At 29.4% G+C, this 19,346-nt stretch overlaps 1 protein-coding gene across 1 annotated transcript in view; it reads left to right on the top strand.

Annotated features, from left to right (window-relative positions):
• Myo81F (Myosin 81F) overlaps window positions 1–19,346 on the top strand; it is a 708,752-nt gene that overhangs the window by 104,711 nt on the left and 584,695 nt on the right. The window contains exon 3 of the mRNA XM_065514962.1: window positions 7,284–7,507. Coding sequence (XP_065371034.1) covers window positions 7,284–7,507 — 224 coding nt within the window. The remainder of the gene's footprint in view (window positions 1–7,283; window positions 7,508–19,346) is intronic.

Genomic DNA, 19,346 nt, shown 5'->3' on the forward strand with positions numbered 1-19,346 from the left:
AACTTTTATCCAGTATACAGGATCTAATTTTACCTGCGCCTTTAGCGTAGTAGAGCTTATAGCCCTTCAGACATAGTCCACAGATACGATCCTGGTGGATTCAAGGTTCCTGGACCGTGACTTGCTCCTCACCGTTCTTAGCAATTCGGAGGAGCAGTGCAGCAGATGCTGCCTTAGAGTGGTGAAGGTTTATTTGCGTCACATTCACCATGCTCAATTTGTACAACGGTGACGTCGGCGTCCTCCTGGTCAGAATTCAGGAGGGCGTCCTCGTCCATCCGTTCAAAGAAGGTACCAACCAGTTCGGAGACAGAGTTGGTATCTTCAATGTCGATTGGACCAGCGGCGTCATTGCATTCCATGTCCTCTTCCGAGGGCATGGGTTTTACATCCTCTGAGGAGGTATCGTCCTTGTTGTCGCTACGGTAGACACGCAGGATGATCGTACCAAATCCATAGTACACCTTCCCTTGTGTCTTCCTTAGCGGCCCCAAGGAGTCCTTATTCAGGACGACGATCGCCTTTCTGGAAGATCCCTCAGCATCAGTAACCTTGACAACTTTCCAGTCGTTAGTTGGAAGCTGTGGGTTACAGCACTGGAGGATCTCCAAGATCTCCTCCGGGCTAGATGGCTCAGCTGGTATTTTAGCTATGGACCTTAGCTTTCGGGGTATCTCACTCACCGATACCACCTCAAGCCTAGATCCCGGCCATACTTCGCCCAACGATGCGACGGCAGTCTTGAGTAGCAACGCTGAGCGTTCATCCACACAAGACATGAGTTTAACGTGACCCTGGTACCAACCAGCGTCATCGCATTGAGGAGGAGTGCCTGGGTTCTCTTTGAGAAATTTCCAAAACACCCCTACCAGTTTTTGCTTCACCATATCCCAATTTGATTGAGATATGGATCCGTCATTGACACTTCGATCTATAATCGCCCTAAAAAGGTTGTCTTTGACAATCTCGCTAAAGGACTTAGCTAGAGATCGTTGTGCCGCTTTAGACCTTTTCGGACCCGGTTGCTGGCTCTTAATTGTAAATATACAAGCAGCTTTTAAAAATGAATTGGATTTGATTGTTGACAAGCGAAAACCGATGGAAACACAGCTCAGGATTACTTGCTGTGTCGATTAAACGATGTCCGTCTGTCTGGATGGCTGGCTTGCCATGTAAACCTGTGTAAAAAATTTAAATTTTTTACACACGTACCAATTTTTGGACCAAATTTGGTACATTTGTTTCAGCGCAATGACGAACGTTATTGAAACTGGCTGAAATCGGTCCATTATTTAACATAACCCTCATACAAATGTCCTCCCTAAATTGGACTTTATCGGTCATAACTGTTTAATTTATATAGGCATCTACATAAATTTCGCTTCTAATAAGTTTTATATATACGGTCATGTCATGTCATATCTCTAGGTGTGCCAGACGGCCTGGAATGGCCTGGATTGTCCAGTTTTTTGTGTCTTGTCCAGTTTCCAGCTAAAATACAATTTGTCCAGTTAAAAAATAATTTCTTTCATTTAGAAAAATATTTTTTTGTATTAATTATATTTTTTATTAACAGAAAAAAAATTGTATAGTTATACAATTGTGAAATGTATAGTCAGTGATTAGTATCTAGCCAGGAACCGACCGATTAATATATTCTTGGCCAGCAGTAAAGAGGTAAAAGTCATTTGAATTTGTTATAATGATGTTGAAGTATATATAGATCAGCGAAATGCAATGAGCTCTCAAATGAGCTCTCTTGTTTTTATTTTCACATGTACGCAAGCACACACATTGTATAAAAACAGTCAGTCTCGCATGAGCATTGATAGAAGCAGGTTGTGTTACGCTTTTATGCTTGTTTATTTCATTATTTCAGCTATTTGTTTTTGTTTTTGCCAGAGAATAATTCTCAACTCATACAACTACAATATCTTAAAACTGTAGTGGTGTGAGTTTGCATTTCGCTGATATAGATGAAGGTTTGTCAGAGGCATATTTGTATTTTATGTATAACGTAATGTATGAATTTAGCCCTATAAAGTTATTCCTGCATTATTATAGAACTGTACAATGAGTAATCTTTTCATTGGTTAAAATAAGGAAGCAAAGTAGTAGCTACTTAAAACTTTAATCAATTTTTAAAATTTGATATTACGTACTTAGAGCAATGATATGATTTCAATCACTTTTATCGTGGGATAACTTATCAGAGCTTACAAAGTTTTAGAAATATCAAATATAATTGACGACATGTTGTACAATGACTTTTGCTGCATGCGAGAAGCCTTTGATAATTTGCCGCAATATATTATAATTGATATGATATCGTCCATTTTTTTTTAAATGCCATAAAAATAACTTACACAATATATATAAATGATTGAAAGAATTATTAGTATTTTAAATAATCTATACTCATAAGAAAGGCTGAAATTTGAATAAGGCTAAATTTTAATGAAAGTTTCAAACATTTTAAAGCAAAAGATATTTTTATGTAATTTAAATTAATATATCTTCACCTAAAATTCAAAATAACGTAACATCACTTTTTACAAGTTTATAGAAGAAGCAAAAAACGATATAAAATTAAAACTACTTGTGATATTGAAACAAAATTTTCAAATTTGGATTACAATAAAACTATAAATATATTTTATAAAAAAGTACACTTTTCAAAGTACACTTTATAATATGCGTCTTACGTTATTTTGAGTTGATGTTTTCTAAAACCAAAAAAACGTATTATTAATATAAATTGGTATGAAAAAAAGTATAGAAACTTATTTAAATTAAAAACAATTTACTTTATTAAATTTTCATAAAGATTGCCAAAAAAAAACTCTTGCAACAAATTTATTAAAAAATATAAGGAAACTACCTAAAATAGTGTAAAATTCTATTAATTAATTACTCAAAGCGTATACGTTATTTTGTTTAAGAAAATCATGCAATTGATGGTATGTTGTTTGAATTTTGGTTATTCATACATATACGGTGGTTGACAAAACAATGGAAACTTTTCCAAATATTTCATTAGTGCCCTAAAATCTGAAATAATTTTTTAAAAAATTTTAACATTTTTATAGTATTTTATTTGTATACTTTTATTAACTTAATTTAACAAAAAACAAAGGACATAATTAATTAAATTCTAAAAATGAGAAAACAAAATTAAAAGATTTCTTTATTACGGCATTGACAAAACAATGGACACTTATGTAATATTTTATCAAATATGATCTAAACTTTGCACTAACTCAATATTTTGTTGGGTATCCCTTATTTTTTATAACTGCTACACATCGACGATGCATTGAACCAATTAAAGAGTCAATGGTCTCCTTTGAAATATTTTCCGATAAATCTTCCTTCCTGGTGTAATTTTGGGCCCTTATTTAAGATCTACAATTTCCCATAGATTTTCTATGGGATTGAGATCTGGCGATTCCTTCAAAACACGTACCTCGTTGGATTGTAACCACTCGGTTACAACCCTAGAGGTGTGTTTCGGGTCGTTGTCGTGTTGGAATCTCCAAACTAGGGGCATATTTTCCTCAGCGTATGGATACATAACATCGTTTAACATGGTTCTGTATCCTATACCTGTCATGGTATCTTTTATAATATAAATTGGGCCCATACCTTGCCTTGAAAAACATCCCCATACCATAATATTGCCACCGTCCAACTTTACAGTCTTATTTGTGTACTTTGGATCTAATCTTTTTCCTTTTGATAGTCTTACAAATGTTCTCCCATCACTGCCACTTAAATTGTATTTGGATTCGTCGGAAAAGAGGACAGTATTCCATTTCTGTATCGACCAGTTTAAATGATCCCTGGCAAATTGTAGACGAGCAGAACAGTTCTTTTTAGAAATGAGTGGTTTTTTCACAGGACGATAGCAATCAAGACCAGCCTCATTTGCCCTGCGACTAACTGTTCGGGTACTTATTTCTAATTTTAGGCTATTAACAACCTCTCTAGGAGTTATTTTTGGGAATTTCTTGAACTCTCTCGCTATTCAATTATCTTGTCTAGGAGTAGTCTTACTAGGTCTTCCACCTAAATGTTGAGTTTTTACAGAACCGGTCTCACGAAATTTCTTTATAATTTTTGAAACTGCTGATTTATTTATTGAATATTTGTCACAGATACTTTTTTGTTTTAAACCAGCTATAAAATCGTTAATTATTTTATTTTTTAAGTCTTCGCAAATCTTAACTTTAGCCATTTTCGTTAACTTCGAAAAAAAGCACATATGCGAAAAACTTAGAAAAATAAATTGTGAAAAATTACCAAAATTTAAAAATATTATAAAATAAAATAACTGTAAACAGGATGCTTTTTACATCGTTCTTTTAAATATTATTTTCGTTTTACACTTCTTTCCTGCAGAAGTTTAAAAGTTTCCATTGTTTTGTCAGTAGCGAAATAGTGGATATTTTTAATTTTGTTCCCTTTTTCAGAATATAATTAATTATGTTGTTTGTTTTTCAGTTAATTTATATAAATAAAACTATACAAGTAAAATACAAAAAAAAAATTATTTTAAAAAAATATTTTAAATTTTTGCAAATTTGGAAAAGTTTCCATTGTTTTGTCAATCACTGTATGTAGTGAATTGTAATCAATAATAAAATTAATTTTGAATTTTTTGATGATACGTTGTTTTGGATTTAAGGTGACCATAAGTACATATGTAGGACTGAATTTAACGTTTCTTTATATTTTATGTTATTTTTTTTATTTTTGTAAAAAAAAACTTAACTTAAATTTAAATTTTTTGAATTGTCCAGTTATTTTTTAAAAATCCAGTTAAATTTTTCTTATGGTCCAGTTATTTGATTTTTGTTATATGGCAACCCTACATAGCTCCCATATAAGACCAACCTCCGAAAATAAATTATTGAAATTACTCAGTGTAGGGTGTTATTTGGTCGTGCTTTACCGACCATACTTTCTTACTTGTGTAAAAAGATATATGGGGCATTTCACGTCAAGTGAACCAACTTTTGAAATCGATGTCTTCCGATCGCGATGAAATTTGCACCAATGTTAGTTCTATTGGATAGTAATTCGGACACAATTTTTCAACAAGATCGGTCAAGAACTCTCTGAGTCAAAATTTGACATTTTGGCCAAACAGGTGTTTTTTTTATCCATATAACTTATTACCTATTGTTCTTAGCAAAATGTGTCCCAAATAGTTTAGATAGCTATTTATGCAATCTTTCGAAAAAAAAAATTAATAAAATATTTTTGATTTTTTTTTTTTAAATCAAAAATATTTTTGACTTTTTTTTCAAAATGGGCCCTTTTTATTTTTTTTAAGAAAGCTTAGGTCTTTTCCTAAGCGTCCTATATGGTCGCTTAGTGGGATGCGAGTGGGATATCAATCAAAAAAAATATTTTGTAACTCAAGATTTAAAATTTTTGAATTTTTTTGCAAAATCAAAAACTTTTTTGACTTTTTTTAAAAAAATGGACCCATTTTTTAATTTTTTTTTTTGCTCAGAAGAAAGCTTATGTGTTTTCCTTTAACACCCTTTTTGTCGCTTAGTGGGATGCGAGTGGGATATCTATAAAAAAAATGTTTTGTAACTCAAGACATACAATTTTTTACTTTTTTTTGAAAAATCAAAAACCTTTTTGACTTTTTTTTTTCCAAAATGGACTCTTTTTTATTAATTTTTTTTTCTCAAAAGAAAGCTTAGGTCTTTTCCATTAAAACCTTTTTGGTCGCTTAGTGGGATGCGAGTGGGATATCTATCAAAATAAATGTTTTGTAACTCAAGACAAATGTTTTTAAATTGATTTTTTTCATATTTGTGTGTAAGTGTTTCTAAAACCTTAAAAATAAAAACCACAACAACTGACCGATAATAGCCACTGGAGGGGTGCAATATGAGGCCGACCGCTATTAATTTTCCACCCCCAAAATTTGTCTGAGTTTTGTATCTTGCGGCTTTTTTACTCAATCCTAGAGGTAGTTTTCAGCGCACGTGATTTTCATTGTTAAAATATCAGGTGCCCCAGAAACAAATTTTTGGAATCAAGTGGAAATATTTTATGGCCCTTCTCCGAAGTACCAGTTTATTTATTATTTTATGACATTTGACTTTAAGAAGTGGGTGGAGAGGTAGAAGTTGACAGGTAGGTTATTTATATGGTGGTTTATTTTTATTATTATTTGTAACATTTGATTAAACTAGGTACTTTAGTATCAGTTGTCAGTTGTTGTGGTTTTTATTTTTAAGGTTTTAGAAACACTTACACACAAATATGAAAAAAATCAATTTAAAAACATTTGTCTTGAGTTACAAAACATTTATTTTGATAGATATCCCACTCGCATCCCACTAAGCGACCAAAAAGGTTTTAAAGGAAAAGACCTAAGCTTTCTTTTGAAAAAAAAAAAATTAATAAAAAAAGAGTCCATTTTGGAAAAAAAAAGTCAAAAAGGTTTTTGATTTTTCAAAAAAAAGTAAAAAATTGTATGTCTTGAGTTACAAAACATTTTTTTTATAGATATCCCACTCGCATCCCACTAAGCGACAAAAAGGGTGTTAAAGGAAAACACATAAGCTTTCTTCTGAGCAAAAAAAAAAATTAAAAAATGGGTCCATTTCTTTAAAAAAAGTCAACAAAATTTTTGATTTTGCAAAAAAACTCAAAAATTTTAAATCTTGAGTTACAAAATATTTTTTTTGATAGATATCCCACTCGCATCCCACTAAGCGACCATATAGGTCGCTTAGGAAAAGACCTAAGCTTTCTTAAAAAAATAAAAAAAAAAAATAAAAAGGGCCCATTTTGAAAAAAAAAGTCAAAAATATTTTTGATTTAAAAAAAAAAAATAAAAAATATTTTATTAAATTTTTTTAATTTTTTTTTTCGAAAGATTGCATAAATAGCTATCTAAACTATTTGGGACACATATTGCTAAGAACAATAGGTAATAAGTTATATGGATAAAAAAAACACCTGTTTGGCCAAAATGTCAAATTTTGACCTCCTATAACTCAGAGAGTTCTTGACCGATCTTGTTGAAAAATGGTGTCCGAATTACTATCCAATAGAACTAACATTGGTGCAAATTTCATCGCGATCGGAAGACATCGATTTCAAAAGTGGGTTCACTTGACGTGAAATGCCCCATATACATCTGTAAAAAATAAAAATATTGAACTACAACACAAATTCAAGTATTTGAACAAATATAAATATAGAAATATGTTCAGTAAATTATATTTATTCTTTTTACACTTTTTTATTAGGAATTATGCAAGTATATGCGTGGAGAACTTAATGCAGAACGGGAGCTTCAAGCAATTCAGTACATTATTGGACTCGGAATAGAACGAGAAGAACTTCGGGATGAAATATTCATACAATGTATTCGACAAACAACAAAAAATCCGAACTTGGAGTGGACTGATCGTTTATGGTTATTATTGTGCTTAATAATCGTAGCATTTCAGCCAAGCAAATTACTATTCAGGTATATATGTTTATTAAAACTATTGTTCCCAAATTAGGGGATTACCTAGGTTCGTAAAAATATTTTTGTTTTTTATTTAATCATTATATGAAATAAACACATATTGAATTTCACTTCATTATTAAAACATTATATCTATATATATAAAAGTGAATTCTTATTGATCATAGGCAATTATTATATGACATTTTGTCCAATATTTTTTTACGTAAGGATACGGGACAAAAAATGCAACTTTACGGAATTTACTTAATTTTTAAAATTTTGAAAAAATAATTATAAAATATTGCTAAAAACTATAATACTGTTACACTACAGTAATTTACTGTTAATACTAATAAATTCAAGGATATGAAATCTGCAAAGGATAACAGAATTAAGGAATGATGCATTTTCTGTTCAATATGGTGAATTTTTCGAAAACCAAGAAAATCAAATATGAAATATGAAAAGAAAATCAAATAATTGTGGCGGTGTGCTTAAAACTGAGTGTGTAAGAGCTCAAGATCAAAAGGATATGACTAGTTAATGTTAGAAGGGTGCTGAAATTTAATGCTGAAATAATATTTTCACAATCATATGACATCATGTGGTCTTTAAAAATTACAAATAATGAAATCATAGTCAAATATCCATTTAATTGGTAAGTAAACGAATTCCAAAACAGCGAAAGACAACTGTAAATAATATTAAATTTGACACTGTTCCTATTTCATAGAATCCTATATTTAGCTTACGTGATTACTAAGCTATCGCAATTTTTTACTATTTTAATTTAATATTTAAGGAAGTATCTGTGACTAACAAATCGAAACCATCAGACACGAATAAATTAAAATTACGTTAATTGACCTTCCATATCATACGACTGCACTATTTTAAGCATAAAGGACCTGCTTCGAAAAGCATAGACGCTTAATTTATTTTTGTAAATTGGTTTCTCCTTATTATATTTGCATCATTAAATTATCTTTTGGAGGTTGCAATAGTCATAAATGTCCACATGTGTTCTTTTGGGTAGCATCAATTATATGATGTCACCATCCATAACGGACTGGTTGTTATTAAAGCGGTGGCACTTTTAGTATTTTTTTGTTTGCGGCTAAGCTCGCCGGAAATGGGGGATTCTTTTCCGCTTAAATCCGTTGACATTAAATTGTTATAGTGCCTGGTGTTCTTAGTATTCATTTAGTATTAATTATATGGTATGTTTTTATGAACGGATGAACGTTAAGACATAGATGACTTTCTTTTCAGCATTTTTATGGATTAGGTGAAATGAATCAGGTGTATTGATTCCATCGGAGACCCTCCCGCTGTATGACTCTTTAGTCAAATAACCATTAAGAGTTTAAATCCTGACATTTTTGAAAACTCTCCCTTACTAAATTATCCTTAGTACTGAGGTTATATTCTCAATCTTAAATAAAGTTTAGCACAATAGATACATTATTTGATTTTCTTTGATTTTCATTCAAATTTATACATTATTTACTTCTTCTCTTATACTCTATGTCTACAGTCTTTTATTATACATTTTTTTATAACAGTGTCTTTTTTCTTATTTATTATTAACCCATTATCGGCAACTAGCAGAATCCGACGGAGTTTATTAAATTCCTTTTAAAGGCTCCAATTAAGAAAAATCGACCATTGGCCGAAAACGATATCATTTATGAAATATGAATATTTGCAATTAAAAAGATAAAATATTTTGTTTTAAGGAAAATATTAAAGTAATGTGCTTTTATTTAAAATAATTATTATTTATGAATACGTTACATTTAAAAAACTTTATGGTATTCATCAAAATATTTGATGTGTAGATAAATATTGCACTTCTCACATGTAAATAAAGTGTGCATAGCTTACACCAGCTATGTTTATTCTACGTGCTTTTTGATACTGCATGTACTTTCTCATTGAATCCAGGAAGGTTCGTGGGATATTCCAAGTTCTCATTTTCAGAGTCATTATCCTTGTCGTATATCAATATTTTCTTGTGACTTGAGAACGAAAATCAATTTGCGATAATGGTTTGTTATTATGAAGTTTTTCTAACACGCTTTGCATATTGACCACCACCATTTTTTCCCTTTCATACATATGCGGTATTTGGTCACGGCATTATCATGAAGATCAACACCAGCGATGCCTTCATTATATTCTTTTATAACTTTCGGCTATGGAATTATTATAGGTTTCGTCTGCTTGCGACAATATCATTGACCAGTGGTTCAACTGTGTAGTTATTTGTTATAACCAGGGCAACCAAAAATATGCAATATCATATTTTTTGCTGTGCGTCGTATAAACATATGAGTTAGTTATATATCCGTTTCAGACAATTTTAAGAATTTTGGCATCGATTTGTTAGTGCATTTTTTGCATATTTTGCTCTTTACTGCATATTTTAGCATATTTTGCGTTTTATAGCATATTTTTGCATATTTAACTCATAACTGCATATTTTTGTTGCATATTTTCTTTTATTTTTCATTATTTTATTTTCCTGATATAATTTTATTGTTTGTATTGTAATTTTTCATTTCTATATTTTACTATTTTGTTGAGGTCCAAGCTACTTAAATACAAAAATAGAGTACCCATAATCGACTTATCTTCATAGAATTTTCGTTGACTTAAGGGTGTTTAGTTTCCATATATTTCAATTAAATTAAAAATATACACACACAAATATTAAAATTTAACAAATAGTAAAAATACGTAAAAAATTAAAAAAAATTCCAAAATTGTATGTTATTATGGGCAACTTCATAACAATTTTTTTATACATTTAAAAGAAGGAATTAAAGGCAGCTTGAGACAGTTATGGTTGGGCAATAATAGTTTATCGCTAATGTAAAATTGAACTAATGTAAATATGGAATATAATCATTTCGAGAAATTGATTGGATACATCCTCAGTAGGGATCCTATAAACATTGGGACACATGGATTGAGAAAGTAAAATATTATGCCACTAATTACCAAAAAAAGTTTGAAGTATTAGGCAGTTTAAAAGATGAGACAAATCAATTGATTAAGATTGTCTAAGAAACGAGGAAATCTAAAACAAAGATTTACTTTAAAAATTTTAAAACTTAAGTAAACACATAATAATTTATTGCTAAATATAATAAAATGAATTGAATCAAACAATTTTCATGTAGTGCCAAATTCACTAAAATCTAAATTTAATCCTATAATAACCAATTTTAATTTATGAGCTCAATATTTTATTTACTTTATATATATTTTTTTAATGAAATTTTGAAATCAAACAATAACCAACTATTTTTAAGTGCATATTGTATTTTAATAGCATATTTTTCGTTTTTAAGTGCATATTTTATGCGCATAAAACACTTTTTTTAGAGCATATTTTTGGTTGCCCTGGTTATAACAATAAAAACAGAGTATTTTATGTTGACTATCAAATAAAGGAACAAATTCTACTCCCTTACTTATCTTTAAATTTTGCAACGAATAAAATTTTCTCTCAAAAAGACATATAAAATGATAAGAAGAACAAAAAATTGTTAAAGAAAGCTGTATGAAAATCAGGATCAATTACATTAGCAATCAAATCTAAAACTTTTTGGGCACCAGGAACTATAAGGTGTGACTGAACCACTGTATAAAATACTATGAAATAAGTAGCCCTTTTCTGCATCACGCCGCGAAAACCGTGTTGTGCCATGTCATGTCTATAACTATTGATGATGCTGTTGTTATGTGTGGTAGCTTGAATTGAATTGATGTTAACAAGTGTCGCATTGTTAGGCAGAATAAAATTGCATAGCAGAATGAAATTGTACACAACTGCTGAACTGTGAAAATCTGAGAACTATTATTATTTAGCATTATATTTTTTTTTTTAAATATTTAGAACAAATAATATAAGGATTTTTAAAAAATATAAATAATAAAGTGTAACACAGAAAAAAGAAATTCATAATTGGAATGAATTTTTTAATAAATATTATTAATCGAAAATTAATTTTTTTCCTAACTTTTTTCATTCAGAATAAGAACATGTTCATAAATATTATAAAATTGTTCATGAAGGAAATTTTTGCTTTTTTACACAAATTTGTTGCTATTTTATAATAAATTGCATTACCCAATGATTTATGTAGTTCAAATATTTTTGTATAATATCCCAATATTGGCCAATATTTCTAAATGTATCGAAAAGTCTGAAACGTAAATAATATAATTAGAATTAAAAAAATGCAGTAATTTAGCACATACATATTTTCTCATTGTATAGCTGAAAATCATAAAAAAATTAAATATTTTCCAAGAAAAATTTCAAACATTTTTGAATAACATAAAAATATAAAATTTAAATAATTTTGTTCAAGCCTCCTAGATTTTATTTGAAAACAAAAAATAGGAAAAAAATTCTGCGAAGTTACGCAATAAATGCCCTACACTTTTTCTTCAAATCGTTGGGCAGTTGCATTTGTTCCATTGGAACATTTTCGTAGATTTATATTTTTGTAGCAATTATGCCGCGAAAGATTCAGAGACACTTCATTAAATTTAAACGAGTATAATAAACACGTTTGTCTTTAATATCATTAAATATATTATAAACTTCACCGTTAAGGATTTATACATTAATTTAAATTTCTTTAATTAAACACCGTCTAATAGGCCAATTGGCTTTGTTCATGGAGTTTTATTTTATTTAGCAATGTAATTATTAAATGTCCCGTTAATAATATTAGAGCGGTTGTACCTAAGTCAGGTAGTATTTAAAATATGTATGTGAAAAACATTACATTTTTAATTCCATGAAAATTATTGGCATTTTATGGCTTATATTCCACGTATTCCTTTTTAAGTAATAATATAACAGGTAATATTACTAAATATTGTAAAATTTTCCAAAACAACATTGAAAAACCCATTGGTGTACTTTCGTATTTTTATTTTGACCTACTATATAATATAAATATAAATTTTAGTTGTATTTTTATAGTAAATTTTTTTTATTGCACACAATAAATACTACAAATGAATTGAAATCATCTCATACAAAAAATGCCTCATACATGATTTAAATGACTTGAAATTATTTTCCATGTCATCCATGCATCTGTTAATTTTTTTAATGTTGTGTGTGTTATGATGTTGTTAAAATGATGCTGCATTTGTTTTTTGTTTTGATATACATTGCTTTTGCGTGTTGCTGTTAAGTAGGTAAAAGAACATAACATGACATGACAAAAGCATCATGTGGCAATTGTCTTCATGTTAAACAATGCAGCATATGCAGGTCTTTAGTATATACCTTTTAATGGTTTTAAATCCATTGGGGTTTTATAGCAGTGATGTTCAAAAATAAAAATTAAGATGTATTGGTGAGAGAGCTACCCAGCAAACATAATGTCAAACACTTAAAATAAGAACAAAATAAAGAATGTTTAGATTTAGAATTTTTCCCAGATATAACCAATTTATTAAATGAATGTAATATAAATTTTAAGGAAATGAAAGAATATACATTATACGGCCTAAATTCTCTCAAATTGTTTATTTATTTTTGACTTTGTCTTTTTTGTGTTCAATCGTAATTGAAACGCGTGTGTTTGCTATGCTTCATCCAAAAACCAACCAACAACAATGCTCAATGAATTTCTTTAAAAAAGGAGGCATTTGTTACGCTCTTTAAAAGAGCACAACAAATGTGTGTACATTTTTTAAACAATTGTTGTATGGGGTGAACATCACTGTTTTATAGCTTGTTTCAACATTGATAATGCTCGATATGTGGTAAAGTATCCAAAGGAGATTTAGGTCCCAGAAAACAAAATGATATGCATATATCACACAAAAATTGCCCAAGGGTAAAAATAAAACATATGTTATGATTTTGAAGCATTTTACTATAATAAGAAAAGAAAATAATTAAGTATTCATGACGCTATTTTACAGGTTTCGGCCATTGGTCGAATTATCGACCACCAAAAAGTACGGCCTTGCCAAAATAAGAGTTTTATCTTTTTGGATTTGTTTTCATTCTTCTCTTATAATTTGGTATTTTGTCTTCATGGAAAAGTAATCAACATTGACCTAAACTGATTGTATTATATGAAAATTGTATGTGATTTATAATGGAAAAGTCAATAATTATATTTAAAAGTTATTTATGTTTAATAAAATAAAATGTATTTTAGGTTTTATGTTATTAGACATATTTTACTTTAATAATTTTCAATATTTTTGCTATATTTTAGTTCACGATTTTGATTTTTTATTATTATCTTATATTTATATAAATAGGCCACACGTTTTTTTTGGTGGTACATTTTTATACCCTTCACCTTCGTGAGAAGGGTATATATAAGTTTGTCATTCCGTTTGTAATTTCTACATTTTTCATTTCCGACCCTATAAAGTATATATATTCTGGATCCTTATAGATAGCGGAGTCGATTAAGCCATGTTCGTCTGTCTGTCTGTCTGTCTGTCCGTCTGTCTGTTGAAATCAGTTTTCTGTAGACCCCAGATATCTTCGGGGTCCAAATCTTCAATAATTCTGTCAGACATGCTTTCGACAATTTTGCTATTTAAAATCAGCAAAATCGGTCCACAAATGGCTGAGATATGAGGAAAAAACCAAGACAACCCCGATTTTTGACCTATTTTTTACCTATATCTGGATTATTAAGACATTAATATAGACATATATGGATATCTAATGATAGATATTTCAAAGACATTTGCAACGACGTATATAAGACCATAGTAAGTTGGACCTAGAATGGGTCAAAATCGGGGAACAAAATTTTAAACCGAATTTTTTTTCCAAAAAAAAATTGAAAAAACAAAAAAATTTTTTTTTTTAAAATTTAAAAAAAAAAATTTTAAATAACAATCGAAAATTTTTTTTTCCTAAAAATTAAAAAAACAACTGAAAAAAAAAATTAAATTTTGTTTACCTAAAAATATTTAAAATTTTGAAGTATAATTTGGTGAAGGGTATATAAGATTCGGCACAGCCGAATATAGCACTCTTACTTGTTAAGTATGTTATTGTCCACCAATATTGATGAAACATATACATATTAGAGTGACAGCCGATTTTTTTTTTAGATTTCAAAGAGTGCCGGGTGGAATATTGTGACACTAGGCCTAAATGTTAAGTGCTGAAAATTTGAGCCAAATCGGGCAACGATTTCTGGACGCGCATCGAGGTCAAAGTTCAGATATATGCAAAATTGTACTGTTAATATGGAATAAATAGGTGAAACTCGTTAGCTTTCTGCATTGTTTTCTAGAAATATGTAGATTTATTTATATTAATGAATATTACATTAAAAAAAAGTTTTGGAAATTAACCATGTATCTCCTTTGGTTCAAAATGACCCAAAAACTGTATTATCGCCAAAATTAGAGAAAAATGCAAATTTTTCACTTTTTGAAAAAAATTTGCTACTAAATAAATACTTTTGCAATTGAATGCAAAAGAATCGAAATATGTACGTAATTATCGTTGTAATGAGATATAAATGACAAAATTTGATTAAAAAATTTTAAAGTTATTACAAATTCGCCAGACCATTACCGTGTTTCAGACCACTTGAACAAAAAATTTAGAAAAAAAATTTAGATATTTCGAGAAAAATTAAAATAAAAGCTCATTTTTACTTAAAATATGTCCATATTTACTTGTATATGAGTTTTTGTCTTCGTAGGATACCGTTAACCTATTCGCAGGTATGGCCAAAAAAAATAATTTTTTTAACGGCTGTTTCAAAACTCTATTTTCAAATTTTTAAAAATTTTGTTAAACAAATTTCAGATTTCCTTACTGTTATAAATTTTAAGTAAAACCTATTCATAATATTATAGTCCTTGTAATTTTAAATATGTTCTGAAAGTTTTACTAAAATCGGAAAACGATAACCTTTGAATCGTGAAGGTCAAAGGTCAAATTTTTCAATATTTGGAATTTCTAATGAAAAGTTAGCGAAATGTTACATATTTTAGGGCCGATTTTCATGAAACTTGAGGAAAATATAACATAAAGTCCAGAATTTAATATAACAGCACAAAAATGGAAATTAACCCTTAGCAGCACTTGGGGTCCAAATTATTCTCAACTTTTAAAATCAAGAAAAACACAACCATTTTGACCCCAAGTCCTCTTAAAGGTTAAAATTCATTTTTGCACTGTTGTTGTAAATGCTAGACCCCAATATATATTTTCCTCAAGTTTCATGAAAATCGGCCCAAAAATATGTAACATTTCGCTATCTTTTCGTTAGAAATTCCAAATATTGAAAAATTTGGCCTTTGACCTTCACGATTCAAAGGTTATCGTTTTCCGATTTTAGTAAAACTTTCAGAACATATTTAAAATTACAAGGACTATAATATTATGAATAGGTTTTACTTAAAATTTATAACAGTAAGGAAATTGGACTCATTCGCCTAAATATGGACAAAAAATTAGTTTTTCTTGAAAAACGCAAAATTTCAATCGCAGGTACGGACAAACTGTAAGAGGTATTGACATAATTTTTTCATATTTTTATTCCCTATTTTGATCTCAATAAACCCCAATGTGATGATCGAAAAAATCTGAAATTTGTTTAACAAAATTTTTAAAAATTTGAAAATGGAGTTTTGAAACAGCCGTTAAAAAAAATTATTTTTTTTGGCCATACCTGCGAATAGGTTAACGGTATCCTACGAAGACAAAAACTCATATACAAGTAAATATGGACATATTTTAAGTAAAAATGAGCTTTTATTTTAATTTTTCTCGAAATATCTAAATTTTTTTTCTAAATTTTTTGTTCAAGTGGTCTGAAACACACGGTCTGGCGAATTTGTAATAACTTTAACATTTTTATACCCTTCAGCTTCGTGAGAAGGGTATATATAAGTTTGTCATTCCGTTTGTAATTTCTACATTTTTCATTTCCGACCCTATAAAGTATATATATTCTGGATCCTTATAGATAGCGGAGTCGATTAAGCCATGTCCGTTTGTCTGTCTGTCTGTCCGTCTGTCTGTCTGTCTGTCTGTCTGTCTGTCTGTCTGTCTGTCTGTCTGTCTGTCTGTCTGTCTGTCTGTCTGTCTGTCTGTCTGTCTGTCTGTCTGTCTGTCTGTCTGTCTGTCTGTCTGTCTGTCTGTCTGTCTGTCTGTTGAAGTCAATTTTCTGAAGGCCCCAGATATCTCCGGGATCCAAATCTTCAACAATTCTGTCAGACATACTTTCGAGAATTTTGCTATTTAAAATCAGCAAAATCCGTCCATAAATAACGGAGATATGAGCAAAAATCCGAGACAACCTCTGAAAATTTCATCAAAAAACACAATGTATTGCATGCTTTGACAAAAAAACAACAAAACGTATGCTTGGGTGTGCAAGCTTTGTGTATTTGGTTTTTTTTGTTTTTTGTTTCTTTTGGCGTTGTTGTTGTTTTTTATACAACTAAACGTTTGTTTGGTTGTGTGTTGGTTTTTTTGACAAAAAAGCAACAAAACGTATGTTTTTGGATGTGCATGCTTTGCGTATTTTGTTTTTTTTTGTGTTTTGTTTCTTTTGGCGTTGTTGTTGTTTTTTATACAACTAAACGTTTGTTTGGTTGTGTGTTGGTTTTTTTGACAAAAAATCAACAAATCGTATGTTTGAATGTGCATGCTTTGCGTATTTTGTTTCTTTTGGCGTTGTTGTTGTTTTTTATACAATTAAACGTATGTTTGGATGTGTGTTGGTTTCATTGCCTTGCGTATTTTGTTTTTTCTTTTGGTGTTTTGTTTCGTTTGGCGTTGTTGTTGTTTTTTGTGTTCTTGATAAATTTAGGATGCTGTACGCTGAAAGTGGGCAATGTACATACATATATACTAATTATAAAAAATAATAATGCATCCATAACAAAGGTGAAGGGTATATAAGATTCGGCATAGCCGAATATAGCACTCTTACTTGTTTAATCAAATTTTGTCATTTATATCTCATTACAACGATAATTACGTACATATTTCGATTCTTTTGCATTCAATTGCAAAAGTATTTATTTAGTAGCAAATTTTTTTCAAAAAGTGAAAAATTTGCATTTTTCTCTAATTTTGGCGATAATACAGTTTTTGGGTCATTTTGAACCAAAGGAGATACAGGGTTAATTTCCAAAACTTTTTTTTAATGTAATATTCATTAATATAAATAAATCTACATATTTCTAGAAAACAATGCAGAAAGTTAACGAGTTTCACCTATTTATTCCATATTAACAGTAAAATTTTGCATATATCTGAACTTTGACCTCGATGCGCGTCCAGAAATCGTTGCCCGATTTGGCTCAAATTTTCAGCACTTAACATTTAGGCCTAGTGTCACAATATTCCACCCGGCACTCTTCAAAATTTTAACAAAAATTTTTTCCATACAACTGATTGTCACTCTAATACATATATATGTTTTAAAAGGTTATTTTCTCTAGATTTGCAGAACATAATTTTTTTTAAATTCTTTCCATAAAAGTGGTAAAAAGCGTTTAAAGGTGGTCGAATTTCGGCCAGCGGGCGATCCTAGTTATTATTATTATTATTGCAATTTTTGACTGCACACCATATTTTAATTTTTAATTAATTTTTTGTATTTATTTTTCACTATTTGTTTTGAAATTTCATATAAAAAGTAAGTATTTTACATTCAAAACATAAGAAAACAATCATTGCTGACGTCACGAAAAATGAGTAAAAGAGTACACTAAAATAACGGAATCGATGGCGCAATCTTGTTTATTTTATTCGTGATATATATGCACATGTGTATTAATGGTATCTTAAAGATAAAACTTAATTATAACTTAAATTGGGTATGATTTTTTATTAATGAGAAATAATGAATTTTAAAGAGCAAGTTTAATTTTACACTTCCAATAATTATAATTACAAATTTCCTTATTAGCACTAATTTATTTGTATGTCTTTAAAGTAAAATAGTTTTAGTTACTTTTGAGTATTTATGTATAATTATTTTATTATTTAGTTTTTTTAATTTTATATATGGGGGATTTCACGTTAAGTGAAACAACTTTTAAAATCGATGTCTTCCGATCGTTATGAAATTTGCACCAATGTTTGACATATTGGATAGTAATTCAATAAGATCGCGAACTCCCGGAGTTAGAGGGGGTCAAAATTTGACATTTTGTCCAAACATGTGATTTTTCTCATCCATGTAACTTATTACCTATTTTCTTAGCAAAATGTGTGCCAAATAGTTTACATAGCTATTTCTTCAATCTTTGGAAAAAAATATTTTGAGTTACAAAACATTTATTTTGATATATATCCCACTCGCATCCCACTAAGCGACTAAATAGGTCTTCAAGGAAAATAAAATTTAAATCGCAGGTTGTGACGGTTCACTTTATTTTATTAATTATTCCAAACCAACATAAATATTTTCTATTATCGTCCCGTTCGTCTCATCACTGATATTTATTTTTTCTCCACCCGTTTGTTTTTTTTGTACTTTATTCATTTCATTATTCGTTTCAATTCCATTTGATTCTCAATGAATCGAATTGAGTCAATTCAATAAAATGAGTATGTAAAACGTCTCAATGAGTGAGTAAATGTTCCGTTAGTTTTATGAATGAATAAAATAAATAATTCTAATGGAATTTAATGAGTGGATTTTATGAATGACTGAATAAGACAGGTGTAGTCACACGGATGATTCGAGAAATTAAATAGGCTAAGCTCAATTATTAAAAAAAAGAATGAAAAGACAATCGATTAATGACCGTCATTAAATAAAGAAGTTAAAGCTATTTATGTAATTATTTAAGAATATTTAAA

The sequence above is a fragment of the Calliphora vicina genome, chromosome 1 (assembly GCF_958450345.1).
Source record: "Calliphora vicina chromosome 1, idCalVici1.1, whole genome shotgun sequence".
Taxonomy (NCBI): Eukaryota; Metazoa; Arthropoda; class Insecta; order Diptera; family Calliphoridae; genus Calliphora; species Calliphora vicina.